This window comes from Phocoena sinus, chromosome 2, assembly GCF_008692025.1.
Source record: "Phocoena sinus isolate mPhoSin1 chromosome 2, mPhoSin1.pri, whole genome shotgun sequence".
Lineage (NCBI taxonomy): Eukaryota > Metazoa > Chordata > Mammalia > Artiodactyla > Phocoenidae > Phocoena > Phocoena sinus.
Window position 1 is genome coordinate 10161923 of NC_045764.1, and position 20652 is coordinate 10182574.

General features: G+C 39.3%; 1 protein-coding gene across 1 annotated transcript in view; it reads right to left on the reverse strand.

Annotated features, from left to right (window-relative positions):
* Positions 1–20652, reverse strand: part of MYO3A (myosin IIIA) — a 186626-nt gene that overhangs the window by 19402 nt on the left and 146572 nt on the right. Inside the window, 4 exon segments of the mRNA XM_032622926.1 lie at positions 12168–12312; positions 14080–14992; positions 16920–17043; positions 18647–18809. Coding sequence (XP_032478817.1) covers positions 12168–12312; positions 14080–14992; positions 16920–17043; positions 18647–18809 — 1345 coding nt within the window.

The window sequence follows — 20652 nt, forward strand, 5'->3', positions numbered from 1 at the left end:
CTTCTCAGCAAGCAGGGAGCTGTCAGCCTCCAGCTCCATTCGGAACTGCTCAAGTGATTCCTTTAGTTCTTCTTTTCCTATCAACTGAACACCGATGCCCTAGAGCTAACTCCCAGCTGTCCTTATCCTACAGCTCATGGGCTTCAAGCTTTCTGCCACTCTGGTTTGAGTACTTTGCACAAGAACCTTGAAAACTGAGCATTTAGTTTTTCAATAAATTACACTCTTAGGTTTGGGGAAGATGCTGCCCCCAGCCTGCCCCTCCTGTCTCACAGAAGAAACAGGAGAATAATGCAGCTCTATTTGTGTGGTGAGGCCCACAGACGTCCCCTCTGGACCACCATCTGTCTCTTGGACATGCTCACTGTGTATCTGCCATTTTCTTCTGTCACCCCCGTAGGGCACAGGTCATGGATTAGAGTCCTCAGAGGCTAGTTTCGTCTGGTCCATGCAGTTAGGTTGCTCCCTCACCCCCAGCCATCTAGCATACATAAACGGGGGCGCCCTATGAGAAGCATACGGGAAGGCACACAGTGACGCTGACAGTGTCTTGAGAGTGCCACCTACTGGGTGTCATGTTGAGCTGTGAGCATGTATCCTGTGTATGACCGTCCATGGGACTATGGAGACAAACAAAACTACACGCTCACCTGACTGGAGAATAAGGAAAACTCAGGGGTGGCATTTAAGAGCCCCCCAATTACCTCTTGGTTGTTTTTCAAGACCATATTGATGTCTATCTGAAAAATATATGGGTATATAGCTCGAGGTGAAAACCTACGTTAATTTTTTTTCCGAAGAGCCAAATTTGGGAAAATTATTTATTCACTGCTCAGTTACTTTCTCAAATTGCCCTGTAAAAACCACAGAATAGAAGAATACTACCTGATTTTAAACAAGCAACATTCAGTTTGTTTCTGGCCTCCCCCCACCTCCCTGCCCCACTCATACTTTGTAACAGATAGGTGGTTCTTATCAAGGTAAGGTGAAATACACCAATATTTTTAAAAAGCTACTATTCCTTATAAGGACATGTCTGGTCGCAGGCATGGCCACAGGAGGTGGCAAGACAGCTTTCAGTGGCACAAGACAGCCTGGCAGCAAAGATAACTTATCTGGAGATGGCATTCTAGTCTTCTCCCACCTGGTGTGGAAGCCCTGTACAGGCTGCCGGAACATTATTCAGACTTCATTTTGTACAGAATGGACTCTGAAGGTCCAAGGTAGGGAGGGATGGAGAGTGTCCACTCTACTGGAGAGCAAGCACTTGGCCCTCCCTCCACCAGTCTCTCGGCTTCTCTAGAGCCCTGTATATGGATGCTCTTGTCAGTGAACCCCCTGACACGGGGGAAGATTAAGCCGACGTATTTACAGGATTCCCATTCCAATTCTGCAGTCTTGTATCCCTAGTTAGATCAGCTAGCGGTTTGCTAAGGTTCTTCCTTGAAAGATGAATGTTAAGGGCTGTTTATATTCCATATATGAATGTGCCATTACTTATTAATCATTTTCTTATTGTCTAATTTTATTTTTGGCCATGTACGTAATTTTTCTCTTTCAGCTCTGATTAGTTCCTTAGGCTATGTTCTCATAAGTGGGCTTACTGGGTGAATGACAGAAACGATTTCAATGCTTTTTTACATATTTTGCCAAATCACTTTTTGAAATGTTGCGTCTTTAGTCTCACCATTAGTGTTTGAGGATAATTAAACTAGCACATTCTTGTCACCGTTAAATATTTTTTCATCCCTCCCATTGTGATGAGTAAAAAATAGTAACTTAATTTATACTTTTAATTTCCACGGCAATCATATATATGCTTGTTTTCCATTTGCATTTGTTCTTCTATAAATAAATCAATGTGTCCATTTTTCCATGGATGGTGTTTGTGTTTTTCCTAATGATTTATAAGAGCTCTTTCTATGTTACATACATTAACCATTTTTCCACTTGTTCTATATATTTTATCCAGTTTGTCTGTAGCTCTTTAAATGAGGCTTTCTAATGTCTAGGTTTTAACGTTTACACAGTGCAAATCGACCACAGTGTTTCTTTGTAATGCTTTTTATTACTTCTTATGCTTTGTCATTTCCTAAGCAGAGACTGTGAAATAGTCAATTCATATCATCTGGTTTCTCTTGGTTTATTCCTCACATTTAAATCAATATATCTGGTAAATATTGGGGTATTCAGTATAAGGTAAGGCTGTTTTATTTATTCTCCCCAAATCAGAAAAATTTAAGCATTATATGTCCATTTCTTATTGGTTTGCTGTATATCTTTTGGGGACAGGTTTTTATAAATACTACAGTCGATTTTAGGGCTATCTGCTCTGTTCCATTAATCTGTGGTTGATTTTCATAACAGAGGCATATGGTTTTAATGGTAGCTTTATATTATTTGTCCTACCATCTAAAAGGCAAGACCTCACTTATAATTATTCTTTTTTCCTGAAATTTACAAATGATATCTAGGCACATTAAGTTCTAAAGAAAACCTCATAGAAATTGAACACAACTTTTTTAACCTAGAAATAAACTTTAGAATATGTTTACATTTTCTTATCTTTCAATCCAGAAACACAGTGGGTCATTCCACTCCACTGTCCACCTCTTCTTTTTTTTTTTTTTTTTATCTTTCTGTGGTTTTCTTGCTAACTTTATTTCAAGGTATTCTATTTGTTTTTGCTCTTATTTCCAATATGTTCTTTTCCCATTATAAATTATTATAGGAAAGCTACGTATCTTTGTTGAATTCTTTTACAAGTACCAATCATTATTTTGGTTCATTCTCTGCATTTTTATTGTCAAAATTCATGTTGTCTGCTAATACTCCTATAATCCTATCTTCTTCTTTTCAATAATCATGCTTTTCAGAAACTTCTGTTGCTGTCCTATTGCTTCAGCTAGAAATTCCCAAATAAATAACGTAAAAAAGTGTTGTTACTAGCATCCTTACCTTCATCCTGCTTTTTTTTTTTTTTTTTTTTTAAGAAGATGTTGGGGGTAGGAGTTTATTAATTAATTAATTTATTTTTGCTGTGTTGGGTCTTCGTTTCTGTGCGAGGGCTTTCTCTAGTTGTGGCAAGTGGGGGCCACTCTTCATCGCGGTGCGCGGGCCTCTCACTAGCGCGGCCTCTCTTGATGTGGAGCACAGGCTCCAGATACGCAGGCTCAGCAGTTGTGGCTCACGGGCGTAGTTGCTCCGCGGCATGTGGGATCTTCCCAAACCAGGGCTCGAACCGGTGTCCCCTGCATTAGCAGGCAGATTCTCAACCACTGCGCCACCAGGGAAGCCCCATCCTGCTTTTTAAAGGAACTGCTTTCAGTGTTTTACCATTATTATGATGTTGACAATTGATTTAAGAAATATACTCTTTATATTGCTAAAGAATCTCCTATTTCTAATTAAGTAAGAGTTTCGCTTTTCATTAGGACTCAGTGTTAGATTTTATTGAAAACTGTTTTAGCATTTATCAAGATGGCTTTTTTCTTTTGAACTTTGGATATTATGTTACATTGATATGTGTTATTTGGATAGTCTTTTAATGTAGTATGCATTCAATTAGCTAGTACTATACTTCGGAGTTTTACCTCTAAATCCCTGAGATTGATCCATAGCTTTCCTCTTCTTTTTCTCTCCTTTCTCCCTCCTCTCCCTTCCTTCTTCCTAAAAGGTTATTTGTCAGACTTTGCTTCTAGGGTAGATGATCTTCATAAAATAGGTGACTTTCTGTATTTTTCTTTTTCTCCCAAGCAGATCGCACACTGTGGAAATTACTTGTTCCATGAATTTTGAATGCACTTGTCTAAAACACTGTGAGTTCCTGGAACACTTTTTTCAGGGAATTCTTTGACAGACACATCATCGTACTGACTACGTCTTCTCGGAAATTTATACTTTAGCCTCATATTTGTCTCTGTGAAATTGACTGCATTCATAGCATGCCAAGATTTTAATACTATCAACTATAGTTATTATAATACTGTTCTTATTTCTATTTTTTTGTGGCTTCTTTTTTAGGTAATTAGTCTATTTTGTTTTATTTTCAAAAAATACTATTTTAGCTTCATTTAGATATCTGGTATATTTCTGTCTTATCAAAATTATTTCTCTTTTTGTGTTTTTCCTGGGGCTGAAAAATACTTGTTCTCCTTTTTTTTTTAAAAAAAAGAAATCTTACTTTACATCCTTTTTTTATTATTTTCTCTCAGTTAATCATGAAAACATCTAATGATCTGAATTTTCCCATGAATGTAGATCTGGTTGCATTACATTCATAGTTTTTATATATAGCTATTCTCATTTTTATTATTTTGAAATAACTTAGAACTCTAATTATAATTGCTTCACCTCAGATCTCATACTGATTCTTAATTTTAAGACTTATTTTTACACTTCTATCTCAATTGCATCATGGTCAGAAAATGTAATCTGGTTCAGTTCTGATATTTGGGAGTTTATGGACTAGCCCAGTATGTCTGTAAGAAAAATTTAAAAATACACTAGATATTTAAGAAGGTATTTTCTCTATGTGATATGAAATTATAAACTCCATGTGAATTTACCTTGTTGACTATATTATTTTGTCAAATATGCTATGTAATTTCCCTTTGAACTGATCTCGTAGCTAAGTAATATGATGTCAAAATATGTAAAGAAAAAACTGTTTCCTCTGATGAGGACATGGTTAGTCTTTTTTTCGTGCATTTTTTAAATCAGAAATTTAATGGGAAGTTGGGGGGAAATATACTGTTCATTGCCCTCCTGCTTCCATGTCAGCTCCGTGTTCTCTGTAGCTTAGAATAGATAAAAATTGTGGAATGAGAAGAAATAATTTGAGTGCAAAAAATTTAACTATTTCCATTTAATGTTTCTAGGTCAACTGTTCTGTTGGAATTAAGTCAGTTAACTCATCAAAATCAATAATTTACACTTGATAATTCAGAGTGTAAACCCATGTATGGCAAACTGCTTTTATGGTTAGTATTTAATACAACTGAAATGTTAAAAATAAATGATACTCACTGAATTGTAAGGTTGTAAATAAAATCATTTGTTTTTGGATACTGAAGGTTGTCGTTTTTTGAAAGATTTGGGGGGAATTAGTATTATTTCTTATGAAGAGAGAATAGTAGCAAATAAATGTAAGAAGATAAGTGATCATCAGAGGTATGTTGGGAGGAAAAGCAATATAACTTCTGATCTCTCTTTACTTTCTACTCTTAATGAAAAAAAAAATTCCTATAAAGTATGTGACCCAACATTATTTGAGCTACCTGGTCTTCACATGGATATAAATATGTTTACAGGTACACGTGCAGACATATTCTTGGGTAGTTTGCAAAATGCATTTCTAGGGCCAGCATTACAATGGTAAATGGACAGGCATACCTTACAACAAATACCAAATCTGCACCATAATAACTGAAAATGTTAGGACTACTGCATGAATCTAGGTGCCATAAGAATTCAGAAATAAATAGATGGCTCTTTTCTTCTGACATTTACTCTGAAAGCATTTTCATTATATCTACTGTATGCATGCATGGCAAGGGGCTGCTCGGATTTAGAGTTGAATTTACCGATGGTATTATGTAAATGAAGCATGGGAATTCTCATGATGTCCTGATTGGTTAGCCTTGCAGCCCATTAAAAAAATTACAGCCTGGTGGACAGTCACAGCTTCTTTGTAAAAAGAGAGAAAGAAAATATGCTTTTGTGTTACTAGGGTATATTTATCCTACAATTAATCTTTTTCTTCCTTCACAGAGGCCAACACAATTGCCAGGTGCACCATAGTTAAGAAGAAACGCCCCCTCCCCCCAAAGGAGCAACTCCGCACATTATTCAAAGTGAAATAATGCGATGTCATCGTATACTTCTGAATACAACAGCATAGGCTCTGTGATCGGGTGGCCGCACTCTAGTTATATAAATCCTGTACTAAATTCCTCTCAGTGAAAATGCAGGTGCAGTTAACTCCTATCAATTTCAATTTATAATGATTATTATCAAAACAAAGATATAAAACAAGCAGTTCGTGTACTTACCTAATTTTATTTTTAAACTTCTTAATTAGTTCCTCAGTTTTCACTTGGCCATTACTTTACTTTCGACACTTTCCCACATTAAAAAATATGTCTCACAGAGAGAGAACCTTATAAAATAAGGTTACAGCTTGTTAAAATAAAGTTGAAAACTTCATTATTCTCATTATCCACATTTTCTAGGGCTTACTTTTTTTGTTTGTTTAATCTTTTATTATAGAAAATTTCAAACATTCACAAGAGTAGAAAAGGACAGAATAGCAGAATGAACCTCCCTGTCTGCACACATCACTCAATGCCAACAGGTATCCAGCCCAGGCCGATTCTGTGCTCCTTTTCTCTTAATCTGTCTTTAAATCAAGCTGAACCACCAGATAACCATACATTCAAGATATATTACTGGCCCCTTCACTGTTTTCACCACACGACCATTAGGCATGATTATAACTTAGAATATCCTGGTGAATTTTCAAAGTGACCTCTAGAAAAAATTTGCTTTTGTACTTTTTTTTTTTTTTTTAATAGATCTTCATTGGAGCATAATTGCTCCATAGTACCATGTTATTTCTGTTGTACACCAAAGTGAACCAGCCATATGCACACATATGTCCCCATGTCCCCTCCCTCTTGAGCCTCCCTCCCACCCTCCCTATCTCAGCCCTCTAGGTCTAGGGCTTTCCTCAGAATAGGTAAGAAGCTTTCCCAGGTCACTTTACGTAATCCAGCTAAGGCTGATTGAGTTGTTATAACGAAGTTGGGCGTAGCAATTATTTGAAGATGCCCGTAGATTTTTGAGAAGCATGAGATAAGGAAAGTTTCAGGTGACTATTAGGCTTACTTTAGTGACATAGTTATTTGTAAACTAGCTTGATTTGGTCTTCCAAGTGAAATTCTTCCTGGGGAGGTATGGTTTGCCAGGAAGGTCAGTGCTGCAGCGGTGGCCTGTTGAACCCCGGCTGGCAGGTTCCACAGCGTATCGGCTAAATGTGCCTCTGCAGGGGCTGGCAGCTGCCTGCACGGCGAGGTTCCAAATTGCAGGCTTAGCGATTCTGATGATCCAGGGAGACAGGACCTCTGTACAGTAGGCCTTCTACAATGTAAGGCCTTCCCTGACCAGAAGTTTAAAAGCGTACAACATACAGAAGCAAATAAACATTTAAAGAATGTAATGTGACATTTTTCTTGTTTTAATAAAAACAAAACTTTTAAATCTTTGCTCCACTGCCCACTGTACTTTGCTCCACATATAATTCTTGGAGGAAATGAAACAGCTTTCCAGCCAATTAATAAGCCATTATTAAATGTCTACGGTGTGATGAATAAGTGTGCTAGGGTAACAGAAAAATGAATATATAGTACATGGCATGGTCCTGCTGGCAAGGGTTGAAAATCTGACTGAGGAAGACAAAACCAATCTACATGAAATAACTTGAGGATAAGTAAACATGGACCGTGGTACTGATAATCTACTCCCTCCTATAAGTGCATCTGAATACCTGTGTGGGGTTTGTGATGTCTGAAGGTATGTAAGTATAACTGGGAAAATCACTAGAATTGGAGGAAAAGGGAACAGGTGGTGGAAATTCTTGGTTTAAATGTGGTCAGAAGATTGGCAAACCCAGGCTGGTTTACAGAGAAATTTAGGATGGAGTTTGATTTTCCTGAGGTAAATAAGCACATCCAAAGGTACCATAATGAAGCTAGATCCCTTGCAGGGATTAAATATTGACCAAGCAATATCTGGCCCAATTTGTGACCTCAGTTTGAATTCTTTGAACTATATTTACTGTGAACTTTTATAAACTATTCAAGAAATTTTTAAAAAAGCTGCCTAGATCATTAAAATATCTGAACACAGACTACACCTAATAACAAAACCCGGCAGATATCGGAGGGTGAATCTCCCAGAAGTAGCACAGTGATTATCAGCATCCGCCTTTCCCTTTGTGTCTATTCACAAACGTTAGGGGAAGTTGTAAGTAACTGTTAACATACAGGAGATTCAATGGATATTTTATAGTTCTCTCCCCACTTGCTCTGTCAGCTTCATCCTGCATAACATCTTTAAAACCCTCTTCCTGTGGCTTCTGAAGTACTGGGCTCCCTGGGCTCCCACCTCTCTGGTTGGTCCTCTTTGCTGGGTCCTCTCTACCTGACCCGTACATGTCTAGACTCACGCTCTGGTTCTCTTCTCTTCTCACCGTAGGTGGATTTCCTGGACGATCTCATCTACTCAACGGCTTCAGTCACCATGCACGCGTCCACCCGCCTGGCAGGTCATCTACCGACTAACCTTTGCTTAAGACTGTTGACTGTCTCAGCCACCACTTCATCTGGGTTAAGTGGTCACAATGTACAACAGTTCAGATGTACAAAAATGTCACTTGATCTTCCTAAAACTCGACTTAATTCCTCCCTCTTAGTGCTCATTTCGATTTTCTAGCATGACGTTACTGTTAACGAATCCTAGTTAAACTCAGTTGCTTTCCATTTTCTTAGTGTCTTCTGAGAAAACTTAAGTGATTCTGGGTTTCTGTTTTCTCCCCGGGCCACTGCATCTCCCAGTGTCCTCCCTTCCTACTTGGTTCTGGGTTGTCAGTTCTGCCCAGACCCCTCTGTGTCTTCAGGCCACTTCAGGCCCTCTCTCAGGCACTTCCTCTGCTACTCTCAGGGACAGGGGAAAATTCAGATGTTGGCCAGGCTGGCCTTCATTAAAGAATGAAGTGAACTATTTTGACTTTCTAGTAAAGTTCTGCTGCTTTTAGGCCTTTTCAAAGTCCCCGACAAAGCAATCTTGAGAAAGAAGAAGAGTGGAGGCATCACACTTCCTGATTTTAAGCTAAATAAAAAGCTAAAGTAATCAAAACAGTACGGTACTGGCATTAAAACAGGCACATAAATCAATGGCACAGAATAGAGAGCCCAGAAATGAACCCAAGTATATATGGTCAACTAATTTTGACAAGGGCATCAAGAATACATAATGGGGAAAGAATAAATAGCACTGGGAAAACTGGATATCCACATGCAAAAGAATGAAATTGGAGTCATCTTACACCATACAAGAAAATCAGCTCTAAATGGATTAAAGGCTTAAACGTAAGACCTGAAACCATAAAAATCCTAGAAGAAAACATAGGGGAAAACCTTCTTGACGTTGGCCTTGCTAGTAATATTTTGGATATGATATCAAAAGCTCAGGCAATAAAAGCAAAAATCAACAAGTGGGACTACATCAAACTAAAAAGCTTCTGCACAGCAAAGGAAACCATCAACAAGATATAATAGGCAACCTACAGAATAGGGAAAATATTTGCAAACCACATATTGGATATATTTCAGACAATATCCAAATAACCAAAATAAGGAACTCATGCAACTGAACAGCCAAACACACACACACACACACACACACACACACCAAGCGACCAGATTAAAAAATTGGCAAACAACCTGAATTGACATTTTTCCAAAGAAGACATGCAAATGGCCAACAGTATATGAAAGAGTGCTTTCATACAAATCAAAATCTCAATGAGATATCGCCTCACAGGTATCAGGATGTCTATTATCAAAGAGACAAGAGAAACAAATGCTGGCGAGAGGATGTGGAGAAAAGAGAACCCTTGTACACCTTTGGTGAGAAGGTGCATTGGTTCAGTCATTATGGAGAAGAATATGGAGATTCCTGAAAAAACTAAAAATACAGCTACCATATGATCCAGCAATCTCTCTTCTGGGTATATATCCCCCCAAAATGAAATCAGTACCTTACATGATACGTTTATGTTCACTGTTACATTATTCACAATAGCCAAGATAGGGAAAACAACCTAAGTGTCCAGCAACAGATGAGTGAACAAAGGAGATGTGATACACACACACACACACACACAGAGGAATATTATTCAGCCTTAAAGAAGATCCTGCCATTTGGGACAACATGGATTAACCTGGAGGACATTACGCTGAGTGAAATAAGCCAGGTGCAGAAAGAAGAAAAACCTCATGGTCTCACTTATGCGTGGAATCTAAAAAAGTCAAACACTAGAAGCAGAGAGCAGAATGGTGGTTACCAGGGGCAGGGAGGCGGGGGAAACAGGGAGATGTTAGTCAAAGGGGACAGAGTTGCAGGTGTGCAGGATGAATAAGTCTAGAGATCCAATGTACAGTGTACAGTGACTACAGGTAATAATATGGTACCGAATCCTGGGAATGTGCTAGGAGAGTGGATTCCAGGTGCTCTCATCACACACATGCCAAAAAAGGCAACTATGTGTGAAGAAGATATGTTAATTAGCTTGACTGCAGTCATACTTCGCCATGTATGTGGGCCTCCAATCACCACGCTGTGCACCTTAAAGCGTTTTCAGTAAACACACATACACAACACACGACACACACACACCTCCCTGGATGGTCAGAAGTGCAGGTCGTGGCAAAACACTGGCGGCCTCCACTCCCCTCCGGGAAGCGTCCGCGGCACCCCTCCACCCCCTGCTTCCTGCTGAGCCCTGGGCTGAGCTGCTTACCCGGAAGCTCCCTCCAGCACCTCACTGCCCCGCCTTCACCAGGGCCTCTGCGCACACAGCCACGAGGGAGGCTGAAGCCCCCGAGCCCCTCTCTGCTCTGCCGGTCATCAGGCCTCTGGGCAGGGGGCATCGGTGGCATTCAAACTAATGGGCCTCCGGACTCTGACTTGCCAAGCTGCTTCTTCACGTCACGAGGTCTGGGCCAGGGCCTGGGAGCAGCAGGGCTGGGAAGGGTGGACACTTCGTGGCAGTGTTTTTTGTTGTTGCTGTTTTTAAAGCTTCACACAAGTCTTGAAAACAATGTGGCAGGATAACTGATTGAAACATTAAACTATTTTTCCTTCTTCCCATATCAGACAAATAGCCGAACTCATCTTAGTCCTTCCCTGCCTAAGGGACTTCCAGGGAAGTTGCCTGAGGTTAGCAGCGGTCCTGCCTTTGGTAACAGCCAAACTCACTGCAGAGGTGGGGCCTGGTGCCCTGAGCGGGCGAGGGCCTCCGAGAAATAAGGACCAAAGGAAAATAAATGCAGATTCTCCCAGACAGGGCCCAGCAGGGCCACGGGTGGCCGCCCCTGGGGAGGTGGTAAGGCTGCAGGGAGGAGGGCTACTGGGAGCGTGTGCGAACCTGGTAAGACTCCTGACACACCCGCTTCCCAGCGTCTCCTGCGCGAATGGGAGCAGCAGAGCCTCGCGACTTGTAGAGATCGTGAGGCCAGCTAGGAGATGAGGGTCACAGCAGTACCTGTGGGCAACTAACTAGTGACTACAGGCTTTACCTGATCCTTTGGTGGCTATATAAGGCCCCGGGGCCCTTGCACAGCCCTGGGGAAGGGGAGGTCTGATAATTCCTGAGTCTGAATTCGCCACCAGTTTAGTGAATGTGGGCAGACAGTGACTTAGGCTGATAAGAAGAAAATTTAATAGTGCATCTGGGTTTGTGCATCTGAAAGGAGATTTGCACCTTCTACTTAACATACAGATTTTGACAGAAGGAACAGATATATTTCACTTGTTTGCTCCCGCTTATCCAAACTGCACCCTGCTCCCCAACCTCCCCCAACTCCATCCCTTTCTACTCCCTTTTGGCGTCATATGCCAAGTTCTAGTTAAAGTGTATATAAAGGGAAAAAAGAAAAGAAAAAGAAAAGAAGAGGAGCGCTTCCCTGATGGCGCAGTGGTTGAGAGTCCGCCTGCCGATGCAGGGGACACGGGTTTGTGCCCCGGTCCGGGAAGATCCCACATGTCGCGGAGCGGCTGGGCCCCTGAGCCATGGCCGCTGAACCTGCGCGTCCGGAGCCTGTGCTCCGCGACGGGAGAGGCCACAACAGTGAGAGGCCCGCATACCGCAAAAAAAAAAAAAGAAAAGAAAAGAAGAGGAGAATGAAATCAAAAAAGGTAGGGGGTATGTGGAACATTCTGGAAAAGTGTGTATCTACTTATAAAAAATGAAATAAAATGAAGGCTCTTGCCAAGACAGAACATTGTCACCTCAAATCTGCTATAGAATAAAGGTGGGCAACTAATAAACAAAGTATCTGGCTTTGCCTGTCCCTTCGGGAAGTTCCAACTCTACCCATCTTTACCTGAGATGCACTGCTGAGAAGAAACTCGTCTAGTAATTGGCTTATAAGGATAGACACCCAGATAAAGAGGCTTCAGTTGCTGTGACAAAATCATTTCATTCAGTTTTTTCTGCAGAATGAAATATTCTTCAGATAGCTTTGTTATCTAAAAAGAAGGTCACATATCAGATTAAATCAAGGTAGAGAATTCAGTGAGCTCCAAGGTACACTGGGGTCTGGTCAATTCCTGAACCACTCCCCCTGGGGCTCTCATGTACTTCTTCTCCAGGGCTCACCCTGACCCCGTACCAAGGTCGGACAAAGTCCTCACTTGACAAAAGCTCCCCCTTTGCGCTACTTGCCCATCTCACATCTTCCATTCAAAACTGTCCAACACATGACCCTCCAGAAGCACTCTCTCCTGGTAACTCCCGCCCAGGGCCCCTAAGATCTGGCTTCCATCCTTAGCGTTCTGCTGCCGCGGCTCTTCTGCTTTGACCCCGAGGAGCCCCTCTGCTGGCTGGGACTGTGTGGACCTCCCTCCTTTCCTGTCCAGGCTTCTTCGCCTGACTTCAGCACTACCCTCTCTCTTCTGGTTCCTCTTTCCATCCTGGCCCCTCTGCCTCTACCTTGTCTGTTAACACGGCTGCCCTGCAAGGTTGAAGGTGGGGCTCCTGCTCTTCTGCCTCTAGCTCTGCTCCCGGGGAGTACTGAATCCACTCCCACGGTGGTTTTGCCAGCTGTAGGTGGATGCCAGGCGATTCTACATCTCCTGAATGTGGCAGTTGCTTGGCAGGTCAGGGTCCTAATCTCTGCTTTGGTCTTTAGAGTGAGCAGATTTATCACAAGGAAGGGAAGGACTGCCTGTATATTAAACTCAATATTTCCGCGTGCTTAAAAAAAAAGTAGAACAGGAAGGGACTAAATAAAACAATGGCAGATCTATGACCAGCTAGGGGTTGGAGATGTTTGGGCCACACTCGTAACAGTCAGGGGGTGTCCAAGGGCAGTTATTGTGTTTCTTGGGAGCTTAGCCACCGTCAGACAAAAGGCAGAGTTTAGAGACTCAACAGTAATAGGTGATCCTTCTTTGAACCCATTATGACATTTCTTCTATGATTTCAAACACTATTGACTACCCTGATAATACATATTCATTTATAATATGCATTTTAGAGGCCACCTAGTGAAAATCCTTCACTTTACACAGGACAAAATAAGGGTGCTGACACATAAAGTGATTTTCTCAAGGTCAAACACCTAGAAAGAGAGAAAGAGCCAGAGTGGGGCAGGGACAGGGGCCTGTGATCTCTCCATAGCACTAATTTATCAGAGTTCCATGTACACCTGGGAGAAGCCCTAAAGCCGACTGCCCCTTCTAGAAACAGCTGAAACACGCCTACCAATAGCACGAGATATTCTCCAAGAGAGAATTTTCCTTTGTGGCTTTTCTTGATGGTTCCTCATGGCCATGACGGAACATATAGACTGTCATCTTCATTGCATATATGCTCAGTAATGCTACCATCTGATTCTGATACCTAATTATGTCTTCTCAAAATTTGGGGTACAGAAAGCATAGACTTTAAGAGGATTTTGAAAACTTTTTTTTTTCAGCTATAATGGAAGATCTCAGATACATGGAAATTTGCACTGTCAAATGCCAGCGTTTTAGTAGGCTGTATAAACCAATGACTAGTCTCCTTATTACACAAGATTTCCACCGCATTTTATACTATTTTTATCATAGAAATTTGTTTACAAAATTTATGGCTATTCAAATGGCACTGTCCCTGAGATGTTTTATTGAAAAGGTTTGCAATCTCATCAAAACAGATCAAACAATATATCAGTTATCAACTGTCTGTTTAACTCGGTTATCGTGGAGTTCCCAGAGATCTGTACTAGTAAACAAATCTGTTCGTTTACATACCTGTTTTGAAAAAATTGCCAGATCACATGCTTCTTTTTCTGAAATTGCTTTTGAGTCTCTATCACTCTTCATCCTGATGTTACAGTATTCCTCAAATTTTGCGGGATGGGAATACAAAGTGTGAGTATTTCTTGCTACTTCTGTTGGTGTTGCAACCGCTTTTTGATTTTTAAAAGAAGACATCCTGTCCTTCCTTAACTGCTGCCCCCTCTTGTAGCCCCGGTATTTGCTCTGAATGAACACCGCTGCTTTGTCTTCTTTTTCCTGGGCTTGCATTGCCGGTTCGATTTGCCTCTCTTGGACCATCCCATGCCTCACAGGGTTCCTCTGATGACTGCATACTGGGGCATTCTGGGTGACCACGGACATCTTCTTTTCTTTTTCCTTGCTATTTGCATCTTGGCAAACCGACCTGTGGCTAAGACTAGGTTCTAAAGTTTTTTTAAAAGAAGGCTGCTTAGGAGCTGAGGTCCCCTGTGCTAACCAAAGTCCTGGGTAGCTTGGCCTTTCTGATATGGCCTTCCTTTCTAGATATGCTGCTTTTGAGTCTTCGAAATTCCTTTCCTCTGTGTAGCACTGATAATAATTCTGGACCACAGTGTCCTCCTTTTCCATTTTCCTTATCTTACTATTTTCTTCCAAGTCTTTCATATACTTCTTATTGGTGTTTACTTCTGCCCAAGGGTCCCCCACCAGATACAATTCTTGCTTAGCCTCTTCCTCATACACATTGTTCATTTTTTTCGGGGTCTGATATCCTCTGTTGTTACTTTCCATAGCATTCGTGGATTCCCCCTCAGCTTTGAAAGTAGAAGTCTTCACTACAGATGTATTCCCCTTGTTATTTGGAGCTGGAATGACTGTTTCATTAGTAGAGACTGCATTCTCTGTCTGTTTCTTCACAAAAGATTCCCTGTGTAAAATATATTGCATCGGAATATATGATACTAAACTAGAGTTTATTACCTTGTTTGGCAATAGCACATGTTATATTATGTTGGGAGAAAAGCAAAAGGGACAAAGAAGCTCAAAATAAAAACTTATCAAGTCACAATAATTGAGTATTTCCCCCAAAATGTCCTCTCTAGTGACAACTGTGATGGCTACTCAAATAATGAGAAAACTAGCTTCAAATTAGAGTGAGAAATATCCTAGCATAATTTCACTTACTGAGGTATCAAAATCCTAGGTATTTAATCACTTCAAGATATGTCCTTTTCCAAGAAATTATCTTTTTTGCTTCGTTCAGGATTGTATTTCTTCCAAAAGTAGCAGAGGGTACAGAGTAGTGCGAAAAGATGATTATAGTACATTTATTACATTAAGAAGACAAGGAAAAAAATACATTTTCCTCTTTCATAATGTTCTGTGATAGCCATCATTTGTTAGTATTTGTCACAATTCTGAAAGATTTGAGAAGAGCTAAAATAATAAAAAGCTAGATGTAGGAACAAACATAATGTTGGGTGTTCAGTTAGTGAGGGCATACATTTAAAAACACGCTCATCGAGTCCCTAGATTATTAAAACGTATTGTAACTCAGCAGAAACCTTTGAATCTCTTGGTAGCCTTTTGTTTCTTTAAGAAGTCATTTTGCTTTTTAGAGACATGAAAAACGTTGGTTACTTAGTTTTACATTTTATTAAAGTGTCATGTTCTCTTGTAAACTAGCAATTTTATATACAATGGTGAAAAACCACTGGCTGTTAAATTTGTTTCAGCTTCAAGACATTAAGATTAAATAGGAAATTAAAAAAAAAAAAAAGATATGTCCTTTTCCAAACAAAGTACCTACAGTAAGGAGATGGGGAAACTATATCTACATTTGAGACCAGTAAGTAAGCAGGGTATGTTCACTAGGTTGCGTGCTGTACTTTGATAAGCTCTAAGTCTACGGATCACAGAAAATATCTTACAAAATTCAAGGAAAAGCAGTGTCCCTGCTATCATTCATGATCTTGTTCATGATACGTTAGCCAAAATTTCACAGTTGTTCCTTTATTAATACCCTTTTGAAAGGACAGTTGGAATGATTTCCCCTTAACTTGAAGATAAGATCTTCTTTGAGGAGGAATGTGTGGTCATCTGAGTGAAATGACAACAAACTCTCAAATAGGATAAAGAACACAAAAGTGGCCACGGGGTGTCGCTGACATTTGATGCATCACTGTCAGGAACCTGGTTAGGTATGAGAAAGACTGTGGACTTTTATTTGTTTAATTTTTATTGGAATATAATTGCTTTACAATGTTGTGTTAGTTTCTACTGTACAGCAAAGTGAATCAGATATATATATATATAGATATATATATATATATATATCTATATCTATCTCCCCTGGTTTTTTGGATTTCCTTCCCATTTAGGTCACCACAGAGCACTTTGAGTAGAGTTTGAGTAGAGTTCCCTGTGCTCTGTGCTATACAGCAGGTTCTCATTAGTTATCTATTTCATACATAGTAGGGTATATATATCAATCCCATTCTCCCAATTCATCCTACCCCTCCTTCCCCCCTTGGTATCCATAAGTTTGTTCTCTACATCTGTGTCTCTATTTCTGCTTTGCAAATAAGTTCATCTGTACCATTTTTCTAGGTTCCACATATAAGCAATATTATATGATACTTGTTTTTTTCTTTCTGACTTACTTCACTCTGTCTGACAGTCTCTAGGTCTATCCACGTCTCTGCAAATGGCACTATTTCATTCCTTTTTATGGCTGAGAAATATTACATTGTATATGTGTACCACATCTTGTTCATTGTGGACTTTATTCTGTGACTTTCCAGATGTGAAAAATCTATACTGTCAAGATGGCATAAGAATGAACATTATTTTACCTTTTATTTTCAAAGTTTTTCTTGTAGTCAAATTCCTGATCTTGAGTCTGAATGGCTTTTACCGCTGTGTTTTTCGTGTTAACAATTTCTTTCCTTTGTTTCCTGGCTAGATGTCCTCTTGCAGCTGAAACATATAAGGCCCAGAGCAGTGTTAATTATAATAAATAAAAAGCATTACTTCAATGGGTAGAAACAAATGGCTTTTCACCATCAGTGCCAAAGAGGAAAATGAAATTAAAGATTCCAAACAGAACAGGTTCGAAAAAATATGGGACTCATTTAGAAGACTCTTCCAGACGACAAGCTTTAGCAAGAAAATAACTGAAGTAACTTTCGTATTAAGGGGAGTATTAAGATGAAACCAGAATGATAGAGATGAGCTAAGTTGATGAAAAAGACAACGTGTACTCACCATTTGCTTAAAATCTGCTAATGCTTATGTTTCTTTTATTTCTGCTATGTTCAGCTATTCATGGGAGAAAACCCCTATTATCTAAGTATATGGTTTGAACCTTTTGGCCAATTATTCTTGGAGCCAGATATATTTCAGAATTCAGACTTAAACTTTTTAAAAAAAATTTTTAGAAAAGTAATTTGGAACAAATAACATATATTCTGTAAAATTCCCCATGGTAAATCAGCATTCCATAGTCAAACACATGAATATTTCTCCAGAAAAACATACAATTCTTACCAAGTGGGATGAATAAAGGACTGTGAATATTAGGTCATGTTTCACTTCCAAATGAGTTACGGAAAACCTCTTTTTTCAGTGTTTTATGAAGTTTGGAATTGTGGATAAAGAATTAAATCCCAAATTGCAGGGTTTGCATTTTTGATGTCCCAGTGAGAAGTGAAGGGCTTAAAATTCCAAAAGATGATGATGAGCTCTTATGGACTGACGGATTGGAACTGGACCTTGAACTGAATCTTTTGAATGTCAGTCAGCTACTCTGCCCACCACATCAGTGTTCTTCAGAATGTAGCTTGCAAATAAATAGTGGATCAGAAAATCGATTTAGTGGGCCAAATCTAACAACTAGAAATTAAATGGAATAAACCAGAATAGAAAAGTATCAGAATGCAGTGCTTGTAGTATGTGTGTATATCGGGTTACAGAGTAAAATACATTGTTTGTTATGGGTATCTAGTCAAAAGTTTTTGGAAGATATTGTATTAAGCCATGCTGTGTTCTAAATTTAGCTTTTTATAGAAAAATGGAAAGTGAAATCCAAAGTCTATTAATACATTTAATAAAAACTTGTGAAATATGATTATAAATATTATTTCCCTACAGTTAACAGAAAGAAATGGATGCCCTTTAGCAGAGTGAGATTTCATTAAGTTGTCAAAAATTATGGCAAGTGTAACCTTTGGAATAAAGTAGGGAAAATGTTACTGCCCAATGGGTTAGAGTAATATGATTCTTGAGATCTAAAATTAATTCAGTCACTTGCTGTATCTTGCACAATACGTCAATTGTGTTTCATTGTGACAGAAAATTTGAAAATTATTTTCTTTAAAACAAAACATTTATTCAGATATTAAAAGTGTCAGTCACTACAACAATCATTCAGATTTAGCATAGGGACAGTATCAAGGTAACAGAGTTTGGAATTAAACACGAAAGCTACATAAGAATTGGAGGTAAGTAAGATTTGATTTCATGCACACATCTAAACACAGCATTATGTTCTGTTACACAGTGAGATGGTCTGAGTGATTACCTGACTGTATTATTATAGCGCTCTCTTTCCGTTTCTTCTGTATTTTTTGGTATCTTCTTGAACCCAAGAATCCTCTGACACAGGCTTGAATCAAAATAAGCTTGTCGATGGCTTCCTTTCGCATTAAATTTAACTGTTCCACGTGATAATACTTAAGGAACACCTTAAAAGAATTAAAATAAAACACAAATAAAACTACGGCGTGCAGGTGTGAAACAGTCATGTGCTATGCTCTGAAGACTAGATTACATTCTAAACATTTTTCTATTTTGGAAATCACTATCTTTTGCTTCTTTGGCTTGGATGTTGCTATCACATTATAGATTTTTATGATTGAAGAAAACCCCTCTTTGAGAAGGAATATAGTTTAACAACCATACTGTTTATTTGCAACAGGTACCTAGGTTTTGTTGGATAGGCCAATATGAGTGGAGGATACCAAGCTCTTTTATCAAAGTTTTAGCATCAGATACTCTGGGCAAAGTTAATTTTTTATGATTTTTCAAAGAAGAGATAATTAAACTTCCCAAACTTAAAAATCTTACAAATCTATTTGTAAGAGAGAGGACAATTATAGCTAGAGGAGTTCATTCACCAAATGTTTACTGAGACCTATTCTATGTACTTATCTGCTGGAACACAAAGGTGAACAAACCAGGGGCACTGCCCTGCAGGGGCTCACAGTTTTGTCAGTGGATAGAGCAAGGCAGAGAGAGGGTCCCATGCAGAATGAACAACTTTCTCACCGGACCCAGCAGCCACTGTGAAGATAGGAGGGCTGGTTTTTGATGATTCTAAAATCAAAATGAATTGGAGCAACAGGGGAGCCTGAAGGCTCGGAGCTGTTCTCAACTAAGAGTTTTCAACCACTGCCAGGAAACAGGAAGGTATGTTTTTTTTTCTTTTAATGGCTAAATTTACTAATGAAAGTCACCTCAAAGAGAGTTTATGGAATCCACTAAGAAGTCACTTGAATTCAAATTTAAGAGCTGAGTCATGAGACCTGGTAACCCTGACTGTAGAATTCTCTCAGCACTTAGAAGCCTGGCACCAAGGGCCAACGGTTAAGCATCACAGGTTTTGATTGAATTTAGTTTTAATTTCTACAGGACTCTAGATGCTAATATATTTAGTCTATTCTACTGCCGACAATTCATTTAAAATTCAATCTATCTAAAAAGGTCATCTTTTTTTTTTGCACAGCATTCGGAATGTTCTTATATTGAATACTTTTATCCATCTTAATGAGTTGGAAAAGGTGAAGTGGAAAAATACAAATAGCTTTAAAATGCTGCTTAAATATCCTGCAAAACTGGAACTGCAAAGGGCCTTTTCACCAGTTAAAACTCCATTTGAAGTTAGGCCTGTGTTTCAGCCCATAAATCATGAGATGTCAGCCTGACAAAATTCACTTTTGTGAGAATCTGAAAGAAAATGGTGTGAATAAAAAACATATCTTTGTAATGCTCAGGAATTCCCCTTACTAAATACTAAAGTAAATATGGATTACTGAATATGTAGGACACTCCGTATAAGATAAACACTTTGAAAATTTCCTTAAATTGTTACAGGCCTAACTTTTCTTTTTTTAAACTAATTTTTATTGGAGTATCGTTGATTTACAATGTTGTGTTAGTTTCTGCTATACAGCAAAGTGAATCAGTTATGAGAAAGACAAATATCATATGACATTGTTTATATGTAGAATCTAAAAAAAATGGTACAAACGAACTTATTTACAAAACAGAAATAGAGTCACAGATGTGGAAAACAAACTTATCGTTACTGAGGGGAAATCGGCGGCGGGGGTGGGGATAAATTGGGAGATAGGAAGTGACATATACACACTACTCTATAAAAAAGAGGTAATCAACAGGCCTAACTTTTCATCTGAACATATGAAGATTCTGTCCCACACTTCCCACAGCTAATATAGATTTCTTGGCAAGTGCGGCATGTCAGTCTACGTCTATGGAAGAGCTGAAAGCAGTTACTCTTGAGTGGTC